General features: G+C 51.0%; 1 protein-coding gene across 1 annotated transcript in view; it reads right to left on the minus strand.

Annotated features, from left to right (window-relative positions):
• Nucleotides 1-2,482: 2,482 nt before the first annotated feature.
• The window catches only part of RSPH1 (radial spoke head component 1), a 46,697-nt gene continuing 26,880 nt past the window's right edge, over nt 2,483-22,299 (minus strand). Inside the window, exons 6-9 of the mRNA XM_033147079.1 lie at nt 8,431-8,496; nt 4,920-5,079; nt 3,726-3,854; nt 2,483-2,850 (exon numbers count right to left, since the gene is read on the minus strand). Coding sequence (XP_033002970.1) covers nt 2,801-2,850; nt 3,726-3,854; nt 4,920-5,079; nt 8,431-8,496 — 405 coding nt within the window. The 3' untranslated portion in view covers nt 2,483-2,800. The remainder of the gene's footprint in view (nt 2,851-3,725; nt 3,855-4,919; nt 5,080-8,430; nt 8,497-22,299) is intronic.

Consider the following 22,299-nt stretch of genomic DNA (forward strand, 5'->3'; position numbering starts at 1 on the left):
TGCCCTTGATCCACACACCTATTTCTTTTACCCACTGTTGCGCGTCCAGACACAATGGAGTCATGGGCAGTGGGGTCAAGGGATAGTAAAGTTGCAATAACCACAAAACAACCAACAAGGATTTAAATATGCCACAACTTTATTGATTACAGATGTCTGCATGTTTTGGCATAAGCACTGGGTATGTATCCTGAATCAACTAGCCCAGTTCATTATTTGGCTGGGTAAACCAAGGGAGGCAGTGGAAGACAGGAGTGCCTGGCGTGCTCTGGTCCATGGGGTCACGAAGAGTCGGACACGACTAAACAACAACAACAACCAAGCTTAAGGATTGCCCTATGATGTGTATTAAATCAAGGCAACCCCCCAAGGTCACCATTTTGGGGGGTGCTTTGGCCCATCAGCCCCCTGTCTTGGGTATCTAGACAGAAGCACCTCTCCCTGGATCCCTTTCAGGGGATAACCTGATCCTTTGGAGGGTGGCTATTCCCCGTCCACTTGGACTAAGGATCCTGCCGAGTGCTGATCTGCAACCTCCATTCTCCCCCAACTGGTAGTATGCAGTACTTGCCAATGGTAAAATAAGCTTGTGCAGGTTTTCAAAACACTAAAAACCCCTCCAAAACCAATTTACTGAAGGCAATAGTGGAATGGGTGTACACATTATGGGCAACTACGCCTCTCAAGTTCTCAGACTAGGGTGGGAAACCTGTAAGCCTTCAAATGTTGCTACACTACAATGCCCATCATCCCAAACCATTGGCCAAGCTGGCTGGGGCTGATGGGAGGTTCCCCGTTTTAGTCTTCATCGCCACCTTTCTCATGTCACCCACTGGGGAAAAGCTGTCTATCTCCATTTCTTTCTTTCTTTTTTTAAACCTGCCTAGGGCTGTTCCCAGATGACCTGTTTACTGGGCATTCATTCCGATTTGTTTGTAGGAAGGTTATACAATGCTGCATCAAACAATCCCACACTTTTCAGTCCATTTCCCTATTAATTTCCTTTCTGCAAAAAGTCCAATTTATAAAGCAGGTTTGCTGCTCAAGAATTCCACGTTTATTTTTGTTGCATAACCTGATTTTGCTGATATGCTCTTGAATCCCACTCACAAAATAGTGACTGTGGAAGTGCCTTAGAATATCAGTAAAGAGGTTTCTGCTCTGCTGCTGGTTAGTATTTCAACCCTGGTCAGGTCAGAGAGAACTGCCAAAATAGCTACACAGTACCTCCTCTGTAAGGGCCCTGCACTTTCTCTCAACAAAGCATTCATCTTTTTGGGGTTTTATAACCATGTTCTTCTGGAAGACCCTACAAGCAAGTATCTCACATGTTCTTTATACATCATTTCTGAGAAGCAGACTATGGCCTCAGGGCTGGCCCAAGGCATTTGGCTGCCAGAGATAGAACAGAAAATGGCACACACCCAAGGCAGAAAATCCCACAAGTGTCTCTCCCTGGGAGTATAAAGATACAATAATGAATTAAATAACTAACAATTGCCTGCCCTTTCATTACATCCAAACTCAGCTGCCAGAAGTGGCTGCCACACTTGGCCTGAATGAAATCAGGATTTGGAGCCATGAGCCATTGCATGAAAGTAGATTAAAATGCTGAGGACAAGCAGTCTGATCTATAGTCCTGAGGCACCACAAAAGCTTGTAGGTAACTTTGTTGACTTTGGAATGATGACACCAGGTGCTGACAGAGGTTTGAATATTTGTTCTTAAATCTGTAATTTGAGAGCACTTGTATAGCAAATCTAGGATGACATCTAGTGGACCAAAACAAAAATGAAGGCACTTGACATAACTGTTTGAAAACCTCATTTGGAATATACCTAGCTCATTGCAGCCAATCAGCAGAAATCTATTGGCAGCTCCGTGTTGCATATTTTGTATCAAACATGTTTTAAAAACATATATTTGTGTTTACCAAGTGTATTTTTTGTTAATATTTTTTCCTGATAAAAATGTAGTACATGAGTCAGTCTTCATTTATTTCTGAGTACCCTATTACAGCTAACAGGGCAAGAAAACTGTATGTGTTTTCAGTGGAGGAAATGGGGGGAATCCAAGCTGTATTGATTTAGTGGTTGGCATTCAAGTGAGGAGGAACCAGATGAGGTGTCTTCTTCTCCCTTGGTCCCTCCAATCTAGCCACCTGCACTTCTTCCTCACTGCAGCCTTAAAGCTTCTTATTTCCTCCACAGGGGGAAGAAATGCACCAGGGAGAAGGAGGTATCTGAGTGTTGCTAACAAAGGATCAAATGTGGAAGAGAACAGTTTTAAGTCAAAAGTACAATCTAGTCAATGCAGGTTTTCTTTTCCATTACAGAAAAGCAAAAGCAAAATGCCCACAGACTAACTTGGTTCAGTTATATTCTGCATTTAATTAAAAAAAACAACAACCCACATCCCAGAAACCATAGATTCAAGAACAACCAAACTTATATTTCAATTTGAAAAGAACATTTCTGCACCACCTATTTGATGGCAGGGAGACAGGATAGAAGATGAGGAGCAGAAGTGAGTGGTGAAGAAAGGGCAGACTTTTGCTTCTCGTCACAGACAGCAGTGAGACTATTGCTGCCCCCTGAAATATGAAAGAAGCAGTTCAGATAATAAGTGCACAGCCAAAGGAGTATGGGCACAATCCCATCAAAATCAACTACTTTTAAGTCCCACTGGTTTCAATGGGAGAGTTGAACATGTGAGTATACCTCAATTAAAACTAACAGAACTTAACCTTGACTGGATTGAGCTTCACTTCTTTGTATGCAACGTTTGCCGCTTCTTTCCTTTAGTCCTGGACCTCAAGTTCCTCCTCTTTTTCTTCTGCTATGACTGCAGCTGTGGCAAAAAGAAAAAAGAAATGGAGGGAAAGAAGTACAACAGGGGTGATTATTTATTTCTGAAATATCAGGCTTGTAATTCACACTATAGAAACACAGAATTAAAAAACCACCAGACCAGAATCATAAAGCTGGCCAAGGCGTCTTATGCCCCATCCTAAGTGCAGCTTTGTGGTTGAACAGGAGCTGATGTAGTGATTTTTCCTCCCGTTGATGCCAATGGGACAGAAAAGGGTGGGAGCCTCCCTCTACCACCTCCCTGCAGCCTTGGACAGAGGGAGCCAGCTGGGCTTTATAGCATTTTTATTTTATTTTATTTTATTGCAACACTGTATTTCAGTAGGGCACTGTGGACTAGGTTGTATGGACTTTGCAAGCAGGTAAACCTGCCTTGCTGGATTAGATGTAACTATGTCTTATGTTGTGATCCATGTGTCTGTCTCCACAAAGAACATTATTTTCTCAACTTTATCACCCATGATAACAAAATGGAATCTCTATGTACAAAGACAGTACACCTCTAGGTACCAGAAAAAATAGGATGCCAATATCCTGTCTAAGCAAGGGAGCAGCTTAATCACTCACTGCACCTTCTGTCTATCCCATGGGTAGGTAAACTAAGGCCCGGGAGCCGAAGCCGGCCCAATCGCCTTCTAAATGCGACCTGCAGACGGTCTGGGAATCAGCGTGTTTTTACATGAGTAGAATGTGTCCTTTTATTTAAAATGCATCTCTGGGTTATTTGTGGGGCATAGAAATTCGTTCTCCCCCCCTCCAAAATATAGTCCAGCCACCCCCCCCCAAGGTCTGTGGGACAGTGGACCAACCGGCCCCCTGCTGAAAAAGTTTGCTGACCCCTTCACTAGCCCTCACCTTGCTCTTCTTTAGCTGCCTCATCTTCTTCCTCAGCCTCTTTAGGAGGAGATGTCTCTTCAGTAAGCTCTGTTGCCTCTGCAGGTTGCTCAGTACTTTCAGAAGCAGCTTCAGTTGCACTGTCATCAACTGACGTGGAAAATAGAAAGAAAAAATAAAATGTTAGAACAAAAGCATTGCTGCCTTGCTTATTAGCTTCATTTAGGTGACAAGTTATTGAGGCAACATTCTGGTCCTAAGATGGTCATCATCAGCTTCCTTTCCATATAAAGCTTTCCTAAATTAATTTTGGTTGTCTTCCACATCAGCCTCATTTAGGGACAAGATAAAAACTCTTTCTGTTCACCCAGGCCTTTGGAATGTAACCAACCTTCTTTGTTACCCATGGGATAGTTCCCCCCCCCAAGTGCCATAGTCGCATGGTGGGGGAGAGGGAGGGAGATTTTAAGGGGGTGGGGGAGTCACAGCAAGGAACCCTCTCCTCATGTGGCAACCGTCCCCCTTCCTCAAATACCTGCTTCCGGCATGCCAATAAAGCTTGAGAAAGCCAGTTATTGTCACAATGGGAGGCTTTTTTAAAAAAATTATTTACCAGCAAGTGAATGTGAATATGCATGAATATGTGTGTGACATATATGAATTTTGTATATATGCATGAATGTATGTTAACAGATGTGTGTGGGCATGTGTGTGCACGAAAGAGAGCATGTGGGGAACCCCACTTTGCTTTGGGTCCACCTATATAGCCATAGGAGAATATGGCCCTTGATTGAAAACATTTTTCTGCCTTGGCTATAGAGTTAACAGGGCTTTATTATGGATCCCCCCCCCCCGTATTTGAATATACCCTCAATCTGTCTGCATGTGTTGTAAACCTCTGTTGCCAAGCCACACAAGAGATTGCAATGACTTCCCCTATATCTAAGAAAGTTCCAATAATCACCTATGTGGGTCAACAATCTCTGAATTTCTCCATGCACAGATATTATCACACAACACATTCCAAACTGAGTGGTGGGATATATCCTCCATGCTCCTGGACCTAATTTTATTTAGAAACTTCTGCATAGTGTAGTATCATAAAACATTACATCTCACTGTGCTAATGTTGCAAAATGTGAGACCCATTGAAATGAATGTAGAAGATGGACCACTTCAATGAATAAAGCGTTGATCCTGCAGCAAAATACAAACCTGGAGGTGTTGTTTCTTCAACTATTGCAACCTCTACTGCTGGAGGAGGGGGAGGTGGTTCTTCAGGTGCCCAAAGTGTTAGGGCAGTAATTTTTGATGCTTTCCATTTTGGAATAGATGGAGCCATAACTTCTTCTTCCTCCTCTTCCTCTGCTTTTTCCTGAAGATCAGGTGAATATCCAGGATACAGTATTGAATGAAAAAGGAAATGACCAGTCCTGTAACTCATAATTTCTGTTTCATTATAAACACACACACACACACACACACACACACACTTCCTTCAATCTGCAACAATACACAGGCCCACATCAACACCACAGTCTTTGTTAACAGCTTCAGTTGCTCCAATGCCCCATCAAAGTGATCCAGAAGGAATCCTGATCCAGCCTCTGTTATAGACATTCTCTACAACACATGCCAGCTTTTAAACAGCTGTTCTGAGAGGCCCTTCTCTAATTTCTGCCATCTTGCTGCAATGACTAGAAATCAGAGCTTTGTGGCACAGGCACCCTGGTTGCAGGATACACTCCCCAGAGACACTTGGCTGATGCCCACAATACTACTAGTACTAATAATAATTTTATTACAGTCATACCTTGGTTCTTGAATGGAATCTGTTCCGGAAGTCCATTCAACTTCCAAAAACATTCAACAACCAAGGTGCGGCTTCCGATTGGCTGCAGGAGCTTCCTGCACTCAAGCAGAAGCCACCCTGGATGTTCGGCTTCCAAAGAACATTCGCAAACCAGAACACTCACTTCTGGGTTTGCGGCGTTCAGGAGCCAAAACGTTCGAGTCGCAAGGCTTTCGGGATCCAAAGTACAACTGTATTTATACCCCGCCCATCTGGCTGGGTTGACCAGCATCGGTTTACTTGTTACATGTTAGCTATTTTCCTATGTATGATGGTGCAAACTTGTCTTATCGAGGTAAAGACTGAGTGCTATTGTTCCCAAATACACCTGAAACTATGGTTTAGATCCTTTTCTAACAAAACCAAGTTTGGATGTCAGCAGAAGCTGGTGCAGTGGAGAAGAGTTGTCCTTACAACATCGGTGTAACATTGCAGCTTACCTGGACAGTGCTGGGGTGTGGCAGGGCTGCATGGACACACTGGTGGAGCCAATCCAGCACTTCCATTGGTGTGTCCACATAGCCCCAACCTTGCCACCACCCCCTCCACCAGCCAGGTAATTTGCTGCAACTCTGGTGCTTGCAGGGCAGCTCTGCCACACCATCCTCTGCTGTCGGATGTAATGGCAAATTGTGATTAGTTTTGAAGTGACAGCTTTTGAGCACATCCTTGGGGCAGGGAGCAGAAGTTTGAGGCTTATGCAGGTGCATATAGAAGGAAGCTAAGACTAGCCATTATATCCAAAGCAGCCCTTAAGATTTATCAACATCTTTATTTGTACGATTTGTAAGACTATCTTAGCTGTCTCTTAATCATTGAGCCTAAGAGCAGCAGCAGCAATGTTCTATGCTTATGATAATGTTTTATTCTCTTATTATACTGTTTTAGATGTGCATTTTATATTTGATTTCATTTAGTAATGCTTTCTTTTGGAAATTTTTTGTTTGCTGACTTTACTGTGTTAAATGTGCATTCAGTATTTACCTCCTTTGCAATGTTTGAAATCTTTAAGATAGTATTTTAGTCATGTTAATTATGTTGCTGTGAATGTATATTTTATATTTGACTTTCTTCATTAATGTTTTATTTGATGTTTTGATGTAGGTTGTAAACAGCTTTGGTATTTTTTCTTAAAACTATAAGGAGGTATAGAAATAAAATGAATATTAATAATAAGACATAGTAGTACATTTGTAAGTGCTATATATGAGAAGTGCAGATAGAATCCCTTTAACGTCTCTTTATTGCACAGCCTCTCAAACATTCTTCCCAAAGGACCAGTAATATTTAGGTATGCATGCTATTGCCCATCCCAGCAGTGAGCCCACCCAATCAGTCTTCCTTGCCACCATCCTATTCACTATAACCTAACAATATATCCAGGTTGCTATCTGGAAACTCTAGGGCACAAATAATTATTTTCCCCAATATTGCATAGTATGCAAACATAATAGTGCCATTAATAATAAAAGTCTGCAAGAGATTGCAAGAATAAGTAGTATTTAAAAAAATGCAAATTAGAGGTATATAATATCAACTAATGCTCTAAAGGATTAATTTCTGCCCCCCAGTACCCTCAAATGCTTCTCTAACATATGTCACATGCAAGCAAACCATGCAGTAACACTCCATTTCAAAGCCAGAGGGCACCTCTGTTGTACTAGGCTGCTTGAAGATAAAGGCTTCAATGATTGGTTGCGTCTCATAGTTCTGCACAGAAGGCAGCTCTTTGCTGCCTCTTCTCTTGCTTTTGGTTTGCATGAGCTAAGCAAGTTGTGGAAAAGGAATCAAAGTGAACTATGAATTCCACTATACAAAGTCAAAAGCTTCCATTTGCAGAAGAAGAAGAAACAAAACACAAATTTGTTGAAAAGAATGAAATGCGCATTCATTGAATAAGTGAGGCTTGCAGCACAAGATTTACAAAAGGGTAGAAAACATTTTTAAAATGAATGTTTCAGTTTCGGAAAACTGGAGCCATAGTTTGTAATATGCTTTGCCAAAGGCCGATTCCTCCCCATAGCCCTGTACAGAAGGCCATTGCCTATTTTGCAGGATAGAAATAAGGGACAAGAACATTAATATCAGATCTTGAATTCAACAACTTTTGCAGGTTTGAATACTACTAATTCACAGTTCACTACTTAATAAAATATATTAATGTTCAGATTTGAGTTACAGATTTTAAAGGCAGTATTTAATCACTTTTTTTTTTCAAAAGAGTAATACTCTATTCCTTGAAAGCTAAACAGCAAGCTTATGAGAGTCACTCGTATGTCAGGTGTCCATAACAGGAATACGCTTATATCAAGAAGCTGGTCCTCATCCTGGAGGCTGAACATTCACAACACTCACTGAACAAAAGTCCAGTCATGCAGGAAAGTGCAGGTGCCAAAGTCTTACTAACTGTATCATTAGATATTTCTTATGCTAATGCCAGTGTTTATGTGAACATAGCAAAAGGAGTTGGGAGGCTAGCAAGCAGGTACTGTGTGGAATCCATGGGCATTTATTCTGATTTGTTTGTGCATCCTGATTTGTGCAGCTGATATATGCTATCACCATCTAGTGGCTGTTTATCTTACTGCAGAAAGTATGGTAAGAAAATAGATGTGAACAAATCTGGATGAATTCTCAACAAACAGCCATTTGGAAGCACCCCCGGGATTGCTAACAGCAACTGGCTGAAAGAATAGAGAATCTATCCTTCTCATCTGTTGAATGCAAGTCTATATGAATTAAGCAAGTAGTTACTCTTGCACTTAGATATACAGCAAAGGTCCTATTTCTCAACCAGACTATTGTTCAGACGCTCATTACTTCTAAGACATATAATGAATGGGTTCTCCAGTTGTTACCATTTGTAGTGTTTACCTCGTGGATGTATTCACCATGTTGTTCACATCCAATATCAAATATATACTTTCCAGCACCTAATGGCTGTATGGAAAAAAATCCAAAAATTAGTATTATTCAGACAATATCAAATCCTAAACTGTATTCTGTAGCATGCATAACATCTATCAGTGATGTCTTTCTGCAATTTAACATAAGAAAAACAGATCACTCTCTATGTAAAAAGGGACAGAAATTTAACATCAGAAACCAAACACCCAATATTCAGAAACCAGTGACAGAACATCACAGACTCCCCTCCCAAGACACTTTGCTATTGATCTAAAAGTGGCTGTTCTTATTTAACATAATTATCACAAACAACATTATTTGCATTTCATTTCCTCCTGAACTTGTTTTTTTTTTTTTACCAGACTCATGTATACACAGTAACTCCATTACTTAATGCTTATGCCATTATCAGTGTGATAGACCATAAGGTTCCACAAGCACTTGGTTGTTTTTGCTGTAGCTGTTCGAAAATATATACACCATTTACCAAAATAAAAGCACACATTCTCAGAGCAATCCAAGCATCTTCAGGAGCTATCTGTGGATAGATGGAATCACCTCCAGACAAAAGCAAATGAAACAAACTTGCTTACCTGAGGCTTTGCTTCTGGGTGGACACTGGAGATCCTGGATATCAAGACTATTATGTATGGGTTTGGGGAATTTAAAAAAATGCCTTCAAGCCAATTTATTGGGTGATGGTGCAATGTCTGGTGGGAATATGGCAGGGAGTTATCATAGTACTGCTTCAATTTCAGGGATTGTGCAGATGTATAGTTTTAGTTGAACATCCGGCTACCATCTAGATATTTGGCCTCTGTGTGCTGGCCCCAGGGGAGTGTCCGTGTAGCAAAGTCCAAGTCCAGTCCGGGGTCAAGGGATCCAAAGGAGGTCAGTCCGGCGGGGAGCAAAGCAGGGAGCAGGTCAAAGTCCAAGGCACGAGGTTGCAGGTTGAGCACACGCTTGCAACAAAGTTGCTCACGCAACTTGGGCTGGGTCTGGCTGGCTTTTATCTGGCCCTATGCTTAGGGCGGTCCCGATCCTCCGGAGACTCGCCTCTCCTCCGGGCCTGGAGGCGAGCACTCCTCCTGCAGACACTTAACTCCCTTCGCCTCTCTGCCCTGAGCCTCTGTAGCTCAGGAGAGGCTGGTGGGTTACTGGACCCAGGGGATGCCTCTGCTTCCTCTGAAGAGGCTGGGAGTGGAGCACCTGCAGGCAATGGGTCCTCCCTCCCATCAGGAGCCAGAGCAGACTCTGCTGATGCCTGCACCTGGGGATCCAGCACAGGTGGGGATCCTTCAAGCCCTGGCCCCGGCTCAGCTGGTTCTGGAGGCGGGGAATCCTGTGCAGGCTGGGATCCCTCAGGTTCAGCATCAGAGTCTGACTCCCAGGCCATCACACCATCCCCCCTCCCAGGCCTCCCCCTCAACCGAGGGGCCGGACCAGGCTTGCTGGGGTAAGCTGCATGGAAATCACGGAGGCAGGCTGGTGCGTGGACGTTTTCCGCTGGTTCCCATGAACGATCCTCAGGCCCATACCCCTTCCAGTCGATGAGGTATTGGAGCTTCCCCCTGCGGTATCGTGAGTCGAGAATGCGCTCCACCTCGTACTCAGGCTCCCCCTCCACCAAAACTGGCTGCGGTCGTGGATCATCTGGGTGGAACTCGTCGGGTGGGGCGACTGGGCTAAGTAGGGACCGGTGGAACACTGGGTGAACCTTGAGCGATGGAGGTAACTGGAGGCGAAACGCCACCGGCGACACCTGCGCAGTGATCGTGAATGGGCCGGCAAATCGTGCATCCAGCTTTCGTGAGGGCCGAGAAGGATGCAGGTGACGGGTAGAGAGCCACACCCGATCACCAACATGGAGTTCTGGCCCCTCCTGACGATGTCGGTCAGCCTGGGCCTTGTATGCGTCCTTGGCCTGGCGCAGTTGCTCCATCAATAATTGTTGCTGGGACTGAAGCTCCTGAAGCCAGTCCGTCACTGCGGGGACCGCGGAAGCTGGCAGCACGTCCGGGAACAAACGTGGATGGTAGCCGTAGGAGGCCTGGAACGGGGTCTGCTGGGTGGAGGCGTTCACTGCATTGTTGTAGGCGAACTCCGCCAATGGCAAGTGATCGACCCAGTCATCCTGCTGGAAGCTGCAGTAACACCGGAGGTACTGCTCCAGCACCGCGTTTGCCCGTTCCGTCTGGCCATCGGTCTGCGGGTGGTGGGCCGAAGATAGGCAGACCTCCGTCCCAAGGGTCTGGTGCAGGGCTCGCCAGAAGCGGGATGTGAACTGGACGCCGCGGTCAGAAACCACACGCTCGGGCAGGCCATGCAGGCGGAAGATGTGCTGAAGGTACAGTTGAGCCGTCTCCTTAGCTGTGGGTATGGACGGGCAGGGGGCACAGTGCACCATCTTAGTGAAATGGTCCGTGAAAACTAGGAGGCAGGTACAGTGACGAGATGGGGGCAAGTCCACCACAAAGTCCAGCGAGACCGTGTGCCAGGGACGCGGTGGGACTGGCAATGGCTGGAGCAGGCCGGGGGGTCGGCCGGTAGGGCCCTTGGCCCGCCGACAGACATCGCAACCAGCAACGTAGCGTGCCACATCAGCCTTCAGGCGGGGCCACCAGAACTCCCGGCTTACCAGATGGGTGGTCCGGTACCGCCCAAAGTGCCCTGCTGCTGGGGCATCGTGAGACATTCGGAGAACCTCAGCCCGCAATGGTCCTGGCGGGATGTATAGACGTCCCTGGTGCAGCAGTAGGCCCTGGCGCAGGGCCAGCCCCGGATATCGAGGGCATGACCCGTCAGACAGTTCCTGGAGCCGTTCCTGAGCCCAAGCGTCCACCCGTTGCTGTTCCTGCACCCGAACCTGCAGCGGCTTGGCCTCCTGAGTGGCCAGGAATGCAGCTGGTGGTAAGATCGTCGTCGGTACTGCCTGCTGTACCGTGTCTGCGATGTCCTCGGGTTTCCGGGACAGGGCATCCGCCTTCCGGTTTTGGGAGCTAGGGATGTAGCGGATCCGGAACTGGAACCGGGAGAAAAACAGCGCCCACCGGATCTGCCTTTGGTTCAACTTGCGGGTGGTCTGGAGGTACTCCAGATTCCGGTGGTCTGTCCTCACTTCCACAGGGTGTCGTGCTCCCTCCAGATGATGGCGCCAGACCTCAAAGGCCACCTTAATGGCCAGTAGTTCCCGCTCCCACACGGTATAGTTACGCTCCGCCGGAAGGAGCTGCCGGGAGTAGTAAGCGCAGGGTAACAGCGGCGCATCGGGTCCGTGTTGCTGAGACAGGATGGCACCGAGAGCCGTGCTGGAGGCATCAGTCTCCACCACAAAGGGACGAGAGGGATCAGGATGCTGTAAAATCGGCGCCCTCTGGAAACAGGCTTTCAACCCCTGAAATGCCACTTCAGCTTCCTCATCCCAGGAGAAGGGCGTCTTGGGGCGCAGCAGTCGGGTTAACGGGGTGGTGCGATGAGCATAATCTGCAATGAAGGTTCGGTAATAGTTGGCGAACCCTAGGAACCGCTGTAAGTCCTTGCGGTTCCGGGGCGCTGCCCACTCTCGAACCGCAGCCACCTTTCCAGGGTCCATCTGCACCCCGTCAGGGGAGAGTCGGTGTCCAAGGAAGTCTACTGACCGCTGGTGGAACTCGCACTTGCTGAGCTTGGCGTACAGGCGGTGCTCCCGCAAGCGCTGCAACACGGACCGGACATGACTCTCGTGACGAGTTGGGTCACGGGAATAAATCAGAATATCATCTAGGTACACCACCACGTATTTGTCTAGCAAGTCCTGGAACACGTGGTTGATGTACCGTTGAAACACGGCGGGCGCGTTGCATAATCCGAACGGCATAACCAGGTATTCAAACTGCCCATACCGGGTCCCGAATGCCGTCTTCCACTCGTCCCCGGCACGGATCCGAATCAAATTGTAGGCCCCTCGGAGGTCCAGTTTGGTGAACATCTGTGCCCCCTGCACCCGCTCCAGCAACTCTGCAATAAGGGGCAAGGGGTACCGGTCTGGGATGGTGATCTTATTCAGGGCCCGATAGTCATGGCAAAGGCGAAGCTCCCCACACTTCTTCTTAACGAAGAGTACAGGAGCGGCAGTGGGTGAGGTAGAGGGCCTAATGAACCCGCGTTCCAGGTTCTTGCGAAGGAAGTCCTGCAAGGCTTCACGCTCTGGTTCCGAAAGGGAGTATAGGCGGCTCACCGGCAGGGGCGCCCCAGGCTGTAGGTCTATGCCGCAGTCGAAGGACCGATGAGGCGGCAGCTGGTCTGCTCCCTGTTCCTCGAACACGTCTAGATAGTCCTGGTACACGGTGGGGAGCGTTGACACAGCCTGCCCCATGGGGGCAGCTGCTGCGAACTCGGACTGAGCATGGGAACCCGGGTCTGGGAAGCGTACAGTCCGATTGACCCAGACGATCTGAACATTGTGCGACTCCAGCCAGTCCATCCCAAGCACCAGGGGAAACCGGGGCATGGTAGCAATGTCCAGGGTTCGCACCTCCCGGTGCTGCTGGCAGCACAGGACCAAGGGCTGGGTCTCCCGAGTAACAGCGCCCGAGCGCAGGAGCCGTCCATCAATTGCCTCCACCTGTACCGGTTCCGGCTTGTTCTGAAGCGGGACCTGATGCTGAGTGGCAAAGGCAGAGTCCATATAGGAGCGGGTTGCCCACGAATCCACCAGAGCGTGGGTGAGAATCCAGGGCCCACCGGGGGGGTATAGACGCACTGGTATCATGAGGTGTTGCAATTCCACTGGTGAGGGCCCATCATGCGATGCTTGGGACCCCGGGTAGCCTGGGCCATCAGCTACCGGGGTTGGCGGTTTCCCTGCGGCTGGCGTTTCTCAGGGCAGGTTCGGGCGTAGTGTCCACTCCCACCGCAGTAGAGACACAGGTTCCCCTCCCGACGCCGAGTCTTTTCCGAGGGAGAGAGGCGTGGCCGCACTGCCCCGAGCTGCATCGGCTCCTCCGATGACTCAACTCTGGCCACGGAACTGCTGGGAAGCACCGGCGCCGGGGGCCCGGAGTGCCGGCGGCCCCGGGCCTGGCGACGATCCTCCAACCGATCGTCTATCTGCAGACTCCGTTGGATGAGGGCATCCAGTGTGGCAGGGCGATCCAACGTGGCCAGCTGATCCAGTATCTCGTCTGATAGTCCCTCGAGATACTGGTCCCGAAGTGCGGAGTCATTCCAGGTCAAGTCCTGCGCCAGCAGCCGAAATTCTGTGGCGTAGGTGGCCACTGTGGACTTGCCCTGTTTCAACCGCCGAATTGCCCGATTGGCTTGACTCCCCTTCTGAGGGTTGGCAAACGTGGTCTCCAGATGATTGCAAAACCCCGTATAGTCTGTCAGCAAAGGGGAGTCTTGCCGGAGCAGCGGCAGCGCCCACTTGGCCGCCTGGTCCTTCAGCAAGCTGATCAGGAAGTGCACCTTGGTGCGGTCGTCAGGGAAATCCCGAGCTCGCCCCTGAATATACAGCTTGGCCTGGGCGAGAAACATGGGAAAGCTGGCTGGGGACCCATCAAATTTCTCTGGCAAGGCCACTGGGTACTTGCCAGGAGCTGGGGCGGCGGCCCCAGGAGCTGGTAAGGCATCCAAACGCTGCTGCAGCGCCGTAACCGCATTGCTTAGCTGCTGCACAGTGTGGGACAAGGTCTGATTCTCCTGGGCCAATGCCGCCAGCGCAGCCGCCTGGTCAGCCATGGCTACTGGTTCCTCCCGAACGCACCCCAGCGAAGGGGGAGTGCGGGTGTGGCGTGAGCAAACTGTGCTGGCCCCAGGGGAGTGTCCGTGTAGCAAAGTCCAAGTCCAGTCTGGGGTCAAGGGATCCAAAGGAGGTCAGTCCGGCGGGGAGCAAAGCAGGGAGCAGGTCAAAGTCCAAGGCACGAGGTTGCAGGTTGAGCACACGCTTGCAACAAAGTTGCTCACGCAACTTGGGCTGGGTCTGGCTGGCTTTTATCTGGCCCTATGCTTAGGGCGGTCCCGATCCTCCGGAGACTCGCCTCTCCTCCGGGCCTGGAGGCGAGCACTCCTCCTGCAGACACTTAACTCCCTTCGCCTCTCTGCCCTGAGCCTCTGTAGCTCAGGAGAGGCTGGTGGGTTACTGGACCCAGGGGATGCCTCTGCTTCCTCTGAAGAGGCTGGGAGTGGAGCACCTGCAGGCAATGGGTCCTCCCTCCCATCAGGAGCCAGAGCAGACTCTGCTGATGCCTGCACCTGGGGATCCAGCACAGGTGGGGATCCTTCAAGCCCTGGCCCCGGCTCAGCTGGTTCTGGAGGCGGGGAATCCTGTGCAGGCTGGGATCCCTCAGGTTCAGCATCAGAGTCTGACTCCCAGGCCATCACACTCTGCTTTTCAGCACCTCCAGAAGTTCTTGGTGTCTTATCTGCCTCGGAGAGTTCAGGCTGGGTCAACCATGTGGCCCCATCAAACCCCATTTCCATAGTGACGGTTCCAGCCTCGCAGGGGTCGGGCTGGGTGACCCCGGGGCCTCATCAGAAATGGGTTGTGCGATGGGCGGCCACAGGGGTCACCCAGACTGACCTGTGAAGCTGTAACCTGTCAGGTTGGCCGGGGGTAAGGACGACCCCCTCAGGCATACGACAGGAATGTTTCCAGCCCGTCTCCCCCATCAGTAATGAGTGTGCAGCTCTAGGGAGTTCTGACAGCCTTCCCTGATGATTTATTATGATCCGCGTTCTGGAGACACTGTGCACATATTCAGAGTCCAGCAGAGTTAAACGCAGACTGAGCTAGGCAGAGGTTGTGCACTAAAAGGCTACTTTATTAAGCGTAAGGAAGAACAAAAGAAAACATGTCTCCTCTCGCCAGAGAGAAGTCCGAAGAAGAGCTGAACAACAAATGGAAACAGAGTACAGTAAACATCCGCTCCCGTGATTCCAACAATCAGTGCTTGGAATACATAACACAGACATATGATCCGCACAGTGAGAGGAATAGAAAACTCAACATACCCATCACTCAGAAAACCGGTTCTGTGATGGCGTCCTAGGGGTCACCCAGCATGACCCCCAAGTCCAGGACCGTTGCTCTGGAAATGCATAATGCAAGGCCAAACCAATTGCTGTGGAAACGGGTAGTCCGAAGGGGCTTAAGGGGTCATGCAGCCTGTAAGGCCAGAACCGTTGCTCAGGAAATGGGTTGTGTGACGGGATCCCGGGGCACCCTGACCCCTTTGATGCAGGAGGGGTCACTATGGAAATGGGACTGTCAGTATAGAAATGGGTTGTACATTGGGGACCCAAGGGTCACCCAGCCCGAACCCCGCAAACTCAGGACCATTGCTCAGGAAATGGATAGTGCAACAGAGCCATAGGGGTCACCCAGCCTGACCCTTGCGATGCCGGAGCCATTGCTATGGAAACGGGACCATCACTATGCAAAGGGATTGCATGTTGGGGCCCCACAGGTCACCCAGCCTGACCCGTAGGAGCTCAGGACCATCACTTGGGAAACGGGTTGTGTGATGGGGTCCCAAGGATCACCCTGCCTAACCCCTACAAGACAATAACTATCACTATGGAAACAGTACCGTTGCTATGGAAATGGTTTGATGTTGGGGCCCCACAGGTCACCCAGCCTGACCCCTGCAAGGCAGGGTCTGTTATTATGGAAACGAGACAGTCGCTATGGAAACAGGTTGCGCCTGCATGCTCTTGACCATACCTCAGGAAACACCCTATGAGAAAGAAACTGTCGCTATGGAAACAGCTGTTGCCGTGGAAACGGGTTCTAGGTTGGGGACCCAAGGGAAACGTGCGTGTTCAGGACCACCGTTCGGGAAACAGTTTGTGAGACGGTGCCACAAGGGTCACCCAGCCTGACCCCTAAGTGGCAGGAAGTGTCACTATGAAAACAGGCCATTGTTATGGAAATGGGTTGTAGGTTGGGGGCCCAAGGTTCACCCAGCCTAACCCATGCAAGCTCAGGACCATCACTTGGGAAATGGGTTGTGCTACGGGGTCACAAGGGTAACCAAGAATGACCCCCATAAGGCAGGAATTGTCGCTATGGAAACAGGAATGTCGCTAGGGAAGCGGATTTTACATTAGGGCCCGACAGGTCACCCAGCCTGATCCTTTTGAGCTCAGGACCACAACTGGGGAAACGGGTTGCGTGACGGGGTGCCAAGCCTGACCACTACAAAACAGGAACCATCACTATGGAAATGGGCCTCTAACTATGGAAATGGGTTCCACAGGTCACTGAGTCTGACTGTTGCGAGCTCAGGATATTCGCGCAGGAAACAGGTTATGCAACTGGGTCACAGGGGTCAACCAGCCTGACCACAGCAAGGCAGGAACTGTCGCTAGGGAAACGGGACAGTTGCAATGGGAATGGGTTGTAGGTTGCGGAAACCAAGGGTTACCCAACCTGACCCTTTCAAGCTCAGGACCACCGCTGGGGAAACGGGTTGTGTGATGGGGTTCCAAGGGTCTCCCAGTCTACCAACCAGGAACCGTTGCTATGGAAACGGGACTGTCACTATGGAAACGGGTAGTAGGTTGGGGACCCAAGGGTCACCCAGCCTGACTCTTGCGAACTCAGGACCACCGCTCCAAGAAATGGGTTGTGCAACCGGGTCCCAGGGGCCTCCCAGCCTGACCCCTACAAACCAGGAACAGTCGCTATGGAAACGGGAACGTTGCTCAAGGGTCTGAGTCTGACCATTGCGAGCTCAGGGTATTCGCTCAAGAAATGGGTTGTGCAAGCGAGTCCCAGGGGCCTCCCAGCCTGACCCCTACGAACCAGGAACCGTCGCTATGGAAACGGGACTGTCACTAGGGAAACGGGTTATTGGTTGGGGACCCAAGGTCCCATTGTGAGCTCAGGGTATTCGTTCGGGAAACAGGATGTGCAACCGGGTCCCAGGGGTCAACAAGTCAAGCCCCTACGAGGCACTATGGAAACTGGCCGTTGCTATGGAAACGGGTTGTAGGTTAGGGACCCAAGGGTCACCAGGCCTAACCCTTGCAAGCTCAGGACCAGCGCTGAAAAAAATGTGTTGTTTGAAGGGTTTACAAGCGTAACCAAGAATGACCCCTAAGAGGCAGGAAATGTCGATATGGAAACTGAGCCGGTGCTATGGAAACGGGTTGTACGTTAGGGCCCAGCAGGTCACCCAGCCTGAGCTTGAAAGGAAACAGGTTGCGCGACAGGATCCTATGGGTCACCCAGCCTGACCCCTACGAACCAGGACCATCGCTATGGAAACGGGACTGTCGCTATGGAAATGGGTTGCAGGAGCACTGCTGGGTAAACGGATTGCAAGACGGGTTCCCAATGTCAATATGGAAATAGGGCTGTCATTATGTAAACAGGTTTTAAGTTTGGGACCCAAGGATCTCCAAGCCTGACCCCTGCGAGTTCCGGTCAACTGCTCAAGGAACGGGTTGTGTGACAGTTTCAGAAGGGTAACCAGGTCCGACACAAAGAGGCAGGAACTGTCGCTATGGAAACGGAACTGTTGCTAGGGAAACGAGTTGTCACCCAGCCTGATCTTTTCTAGCTCAGGACCATGGCTGGGGAAATGGGTTGCATGACGGGGTCCCACGTGTCACCCAGTTTGACCCCTACAAACCAGGAACTGTCGCTATGGAAATGGGAACGTTGCTCAAGGGTCAGAGTCTGACCGTTGCGAGCTGAGGGTATTCGCTCAAGAAACGGGTTGTGCAACCGGGTCCCAAGGGCCTCCCAGCCTGACCCCTACGAACCAGGAACCGTCGCTATGGAAACGGGATTGTCACTATGGAAACGGGACTGTCACTATGGAAACAGGACTGTCACTATGGAAACGGGTTATTGGTTGGGGACCCAAGGGTCACTGAGTCTCACCGTTGTGAGCTCAGGGTATTCGTTCGGGAAACGGGTTGAGCAACCGGGACTCAAGGGCCTCCCAGCCTGACCCCTACGAACCAGGAACCGTCGCTATGGAAACGGGACTGTCACTATGGAAACGGGACTATCACTATGGAAACGGACTATTGGTTGGGGACCCAAGGGTCACTGAGTCTCACCGTTGTGAGCTCAGGGTATTCGTTCAGGAAACGGGATGAGCAACTGGGTCCCAAGGGCCTCCCAGCCTGACCCTTACGAACCAGGAACCGTCGCTATGGGAACGGGACTGTTACTATGGAAACGGGTAGAAGGTTGGGGACCCAAGGGTAACCCAGCCTGACTCTTGCGAGCTCAGGACCACTGCTCCAAGAAATGGGGTGTGCGACGGGGTCCCAAGGGTCACCCAGCCTTAGCTACAAACCAGGAACCGTCGTTATGGAAACGGGACTATCACTATGGAAACGGGACTGTCACTATGGAAACGGGTTATTGGTTGGGGACGCAAGGGTCACTGAGTCTCACCGTTGTGAGCTCAGGGTATTCGTTCGGGAAACGGGTTGAGCAACCGGGTCCCAAGCGCCTCCCAGCCTGACCCCTACGAACCAGGAACCGTCGCTATGGGAACGGGACTGTTACTATGGAAACGGATAGTAGGTTGGGGACCCAAGGGTCACCCAGCCTGACTCTTGCGAGCTCAGGACCACCGCTCCAAGAAATAGGTTGTGCAACCGCCTCCCAGGGGCCTCCCAGTCAGACCCCTACGAACCAGGAACCGTCGCTATGGAAACGGGACTTTCACTATGGAAACGGGACTGTCACTATTGAAACGGGTTATTGGTTGGGGACCAAAGGGTCACTAAGTCTCACCGTTGTGAGCTCAGGGTATTCGTTCGGGAAACGGGTTGAGCAACTGGGTCCCAAGGGCCTCCCAGCCTGACCCCTACGAACCAGGAACCGTCGCTATGGGAACGGGACTGTTACTATGGAAACGGGTAGTAGGTTGGGGACCCAAGGGTCTCCCAGCCTGACTCTTGCGAGCTCAGGACCACCGCTCCAAGAAATGGGTTGTGCAACCGGCTCCCAGGCGCCTCCCATTCTGACCCCTACGAACCAGGAACCGTCGCTATGGAAACAGGACTGTCACTATGGAAACGAGTTATTGGTTGGGGACCCAAGGGTCACTGAGTCTCACCATTGTGAGCTCAGGGTATTCGTTTGGGAAACGGGTTGAGCAACCGGGTCCCAAGGGCCTCCCAGCCTGACCCCTACGAAGCAGGAACCGTCGCTATGGAAATGGTACTGTTACTATGGAAACGGGTAGTGGGTTGGGGACCAAACGGTCACCCAGCCTGACTCTTGCGAGCTCAGGACCACCGCTCTAAGAAATGGGTTGTGCAACCGCCTCCCAGAGGCCTCCCAGCCTGACCCCTACAAACCAGCAACCGTCGCTATGGAAACGGGACTGTCACTATGGAAACGGGTAGTAGGTTGGGGACCAAAGGGTCACCCAGCCTGACTCTTGCGAGCTCAGGACCACCGCTCCAAGAAATGGGGTATGCGACGGGTCCCAAGGGTCACCCAGCCTGACCCCTACGAACCAGGATCCGTCGCTATGGAAACGGGACTGTCACTATGGAAACGGGACTGTCACTATGGAAACGGGTTATTGGTTGGGGACCCAAGGGTCACTGAGTCTCACCGTTCTGAGCTCAGGGTATTCGTTCGGGAAACGGGTTGAGCAACCGGGTCCCAAGGGCCTCCCAGCCTGACCCCTACGAACCAGGAACCGTCGCTATGGAAACGGGACTGTTACTATGGAAACGGGTAGTAGGTTGGGGACCCAAGGGTCACCCAGCCTGACTCTTGCGAGCTCAGGACCACCGCTCCAAGAAATGGGTTGTGCAACCGGGTGCCAGGGGCCTCCCAGCCTGACCCCTACAAACCAGGAACCGTCGCTATGGAAACGGGAATGTTACTATGGAAACGGGTAGTAGGTTGGGGACCCAAGGGTCACCCAGCCTGACTCTTGCGAGCTCAGGACCACCGCTCCAAGAAATGGGTTGTGCAATCGGGTCCCAGGGGCCTCCCAGCCTGACCCCTACCAACCAGGAACCGTCGCTATGGAAACAGGACTGTCACTATGGTAACGGGACTGTCACTATGGAAACGGGTTATTGGTTGGGGACCCAAGAGTCACTGAGTCTCACCGTTGTGAGCTCAGGGTATTCGTTCGGGAAACGGGTTGAGCAACAGGGTCCCAAGGGTCTCCCAGCCTGACCCCTACGAACCAGGAACCGTCGCTATGGAAACAGGAATGTTACTATGGAAACGGGTAGTGGGTTGGGGACCAAACGGTCACCCAGCCTGACTCTTGCGAGCTCAGGACCACCGCTCTAAGAAATGGGTTGTGCAACCGCCTCCCAGAGGCCTCCCAGCCTGACCCCTACAAACCAGCAACCGTCGCTATGGAAACGGGACTGTCACTATGGAAACGGGTAGTAGGTTGGGGACCAAAGGGTCACCCAGCCTGACTCTTGCGAGCTCAGGACCACCGCTCCAAGAAATGGGGTATGCGACGGGTCCCAAGGGTCACCCAGCCTGACCCCTACGAACCAGGATCCGTCGCTATGGAAACGGGACTGTCACTATGGAAACGGGACTGTCACTATGGAAACGGGTTATTGGTTGGGGACCCAAGGGTCACTGAGTCTCACCGTTCTGAGCTCAGGGTATTCGTTCGGGAAACGGGTTGAGCAACCGGGTCTCAAGGGCCTCCCAGCCTGACCCCTACGAACCAGGAACCGTCGCTATGGAAACGGGACTGTTACTATGGAAACGGGTAGTAGGTTGGGGACCCAAGGGTCACCCAGCCTGACTCTTGCGAGCTCAGGACCACCGCTCCAAGAAATGGGTTGTGCAACCGGGTGCCAGGGGCCTCCCAGCCTGACCCCTACAAACCAGGAACCGTCGCTATGGAAACGGGAATGTTACTATGGAAACGGGTAGTAGGTTGGGGACCCAAGGGTCACCCAGCCTGACTCTTGCGAGCTCAGGACCACCGCTCCAAGAAATGGGTTGTGCAATCGGGTCCCAGGGGCCTCCCAGCCTGACCCCTAGCAACCAGGAACCGTCGCTATGGAAACAGGACTGTCACTATGGTAACGGGACTGTCACTATGGAAACGGGTTATTGGTTGGGGACCCAAGAGTCACTGAGTCTCACCGTTGTGAGCTCAGGGTATTCGTTCGGGAAACGGGTTGAGCAACAGGGTCCCAAGGGTCTCCCAGCCTGACCCCTACGAACCAGGAACCGTCGCTATGGAAACAGGAATGTTACTATGGAAACAGGTAGTAGGTTGGGGACCCAAGGGTCACCCAGCCTGACTCTTGCGAGCTCAGGACCACCGCTCCAAGAAATGGGTTGTGCAACCGCCTCCAAGGGGCCTCCCAGCCTGACTCCTACGAACCAGGAACCGTCGCTATGGAAACGGGACTGTCACTATGGAAACGGGACTGTCACTATGGAAACGGGACTGTCACTATGGAAACGGGTTATTGGTTGGGGACCCAAGGGTCACTGAGTCTCACCGTTGTGAGCTCAGGGTATTCGTTCGGGAAACGGGTTGAGCAACCGGGTCCCAAGGGTCTCCCAGCCTGACCCCTACGAACCAGGAACCGTCGCTATGGAAACAGGACTGTTACTATGGAAACGGGTAGCAGGTTGGGGACCCAAGGGTCACCCAGCCTGACTCTTGCGAGCTCAGGACCAACGCTCCAAGAAATGGGTTGTGCAACCGGGTGCCAGGGGCCTCCCAGCCTGACCCCTACAAACCAGGAACAGTCGCTATGGAAACGGGAATGTTACTATGGAAACGGGTAGTAGGTTGGGGACCCAAGGGTCACCCAGCCTGACTCCTGCGAGCTCAGGACCACCGCTCCAAGAAATGGGTTGTGCAACCGCCT

This window comes from Lacerta agilis, chromosome 4, assembly GCF_009819535.1.
Source record: "Lacerta agilis isolate rLacAgi1 chromosome 4, rLacAgi1.pri, whole genome shotgun sequence".
Classification (NCBI taxonomy): domain Eukaryota; kingdom Metazoa; phylum Chordata; class Lepidosauria; order Squamata; family Lacertidae; genus Lacerta; species Lacerta agilis.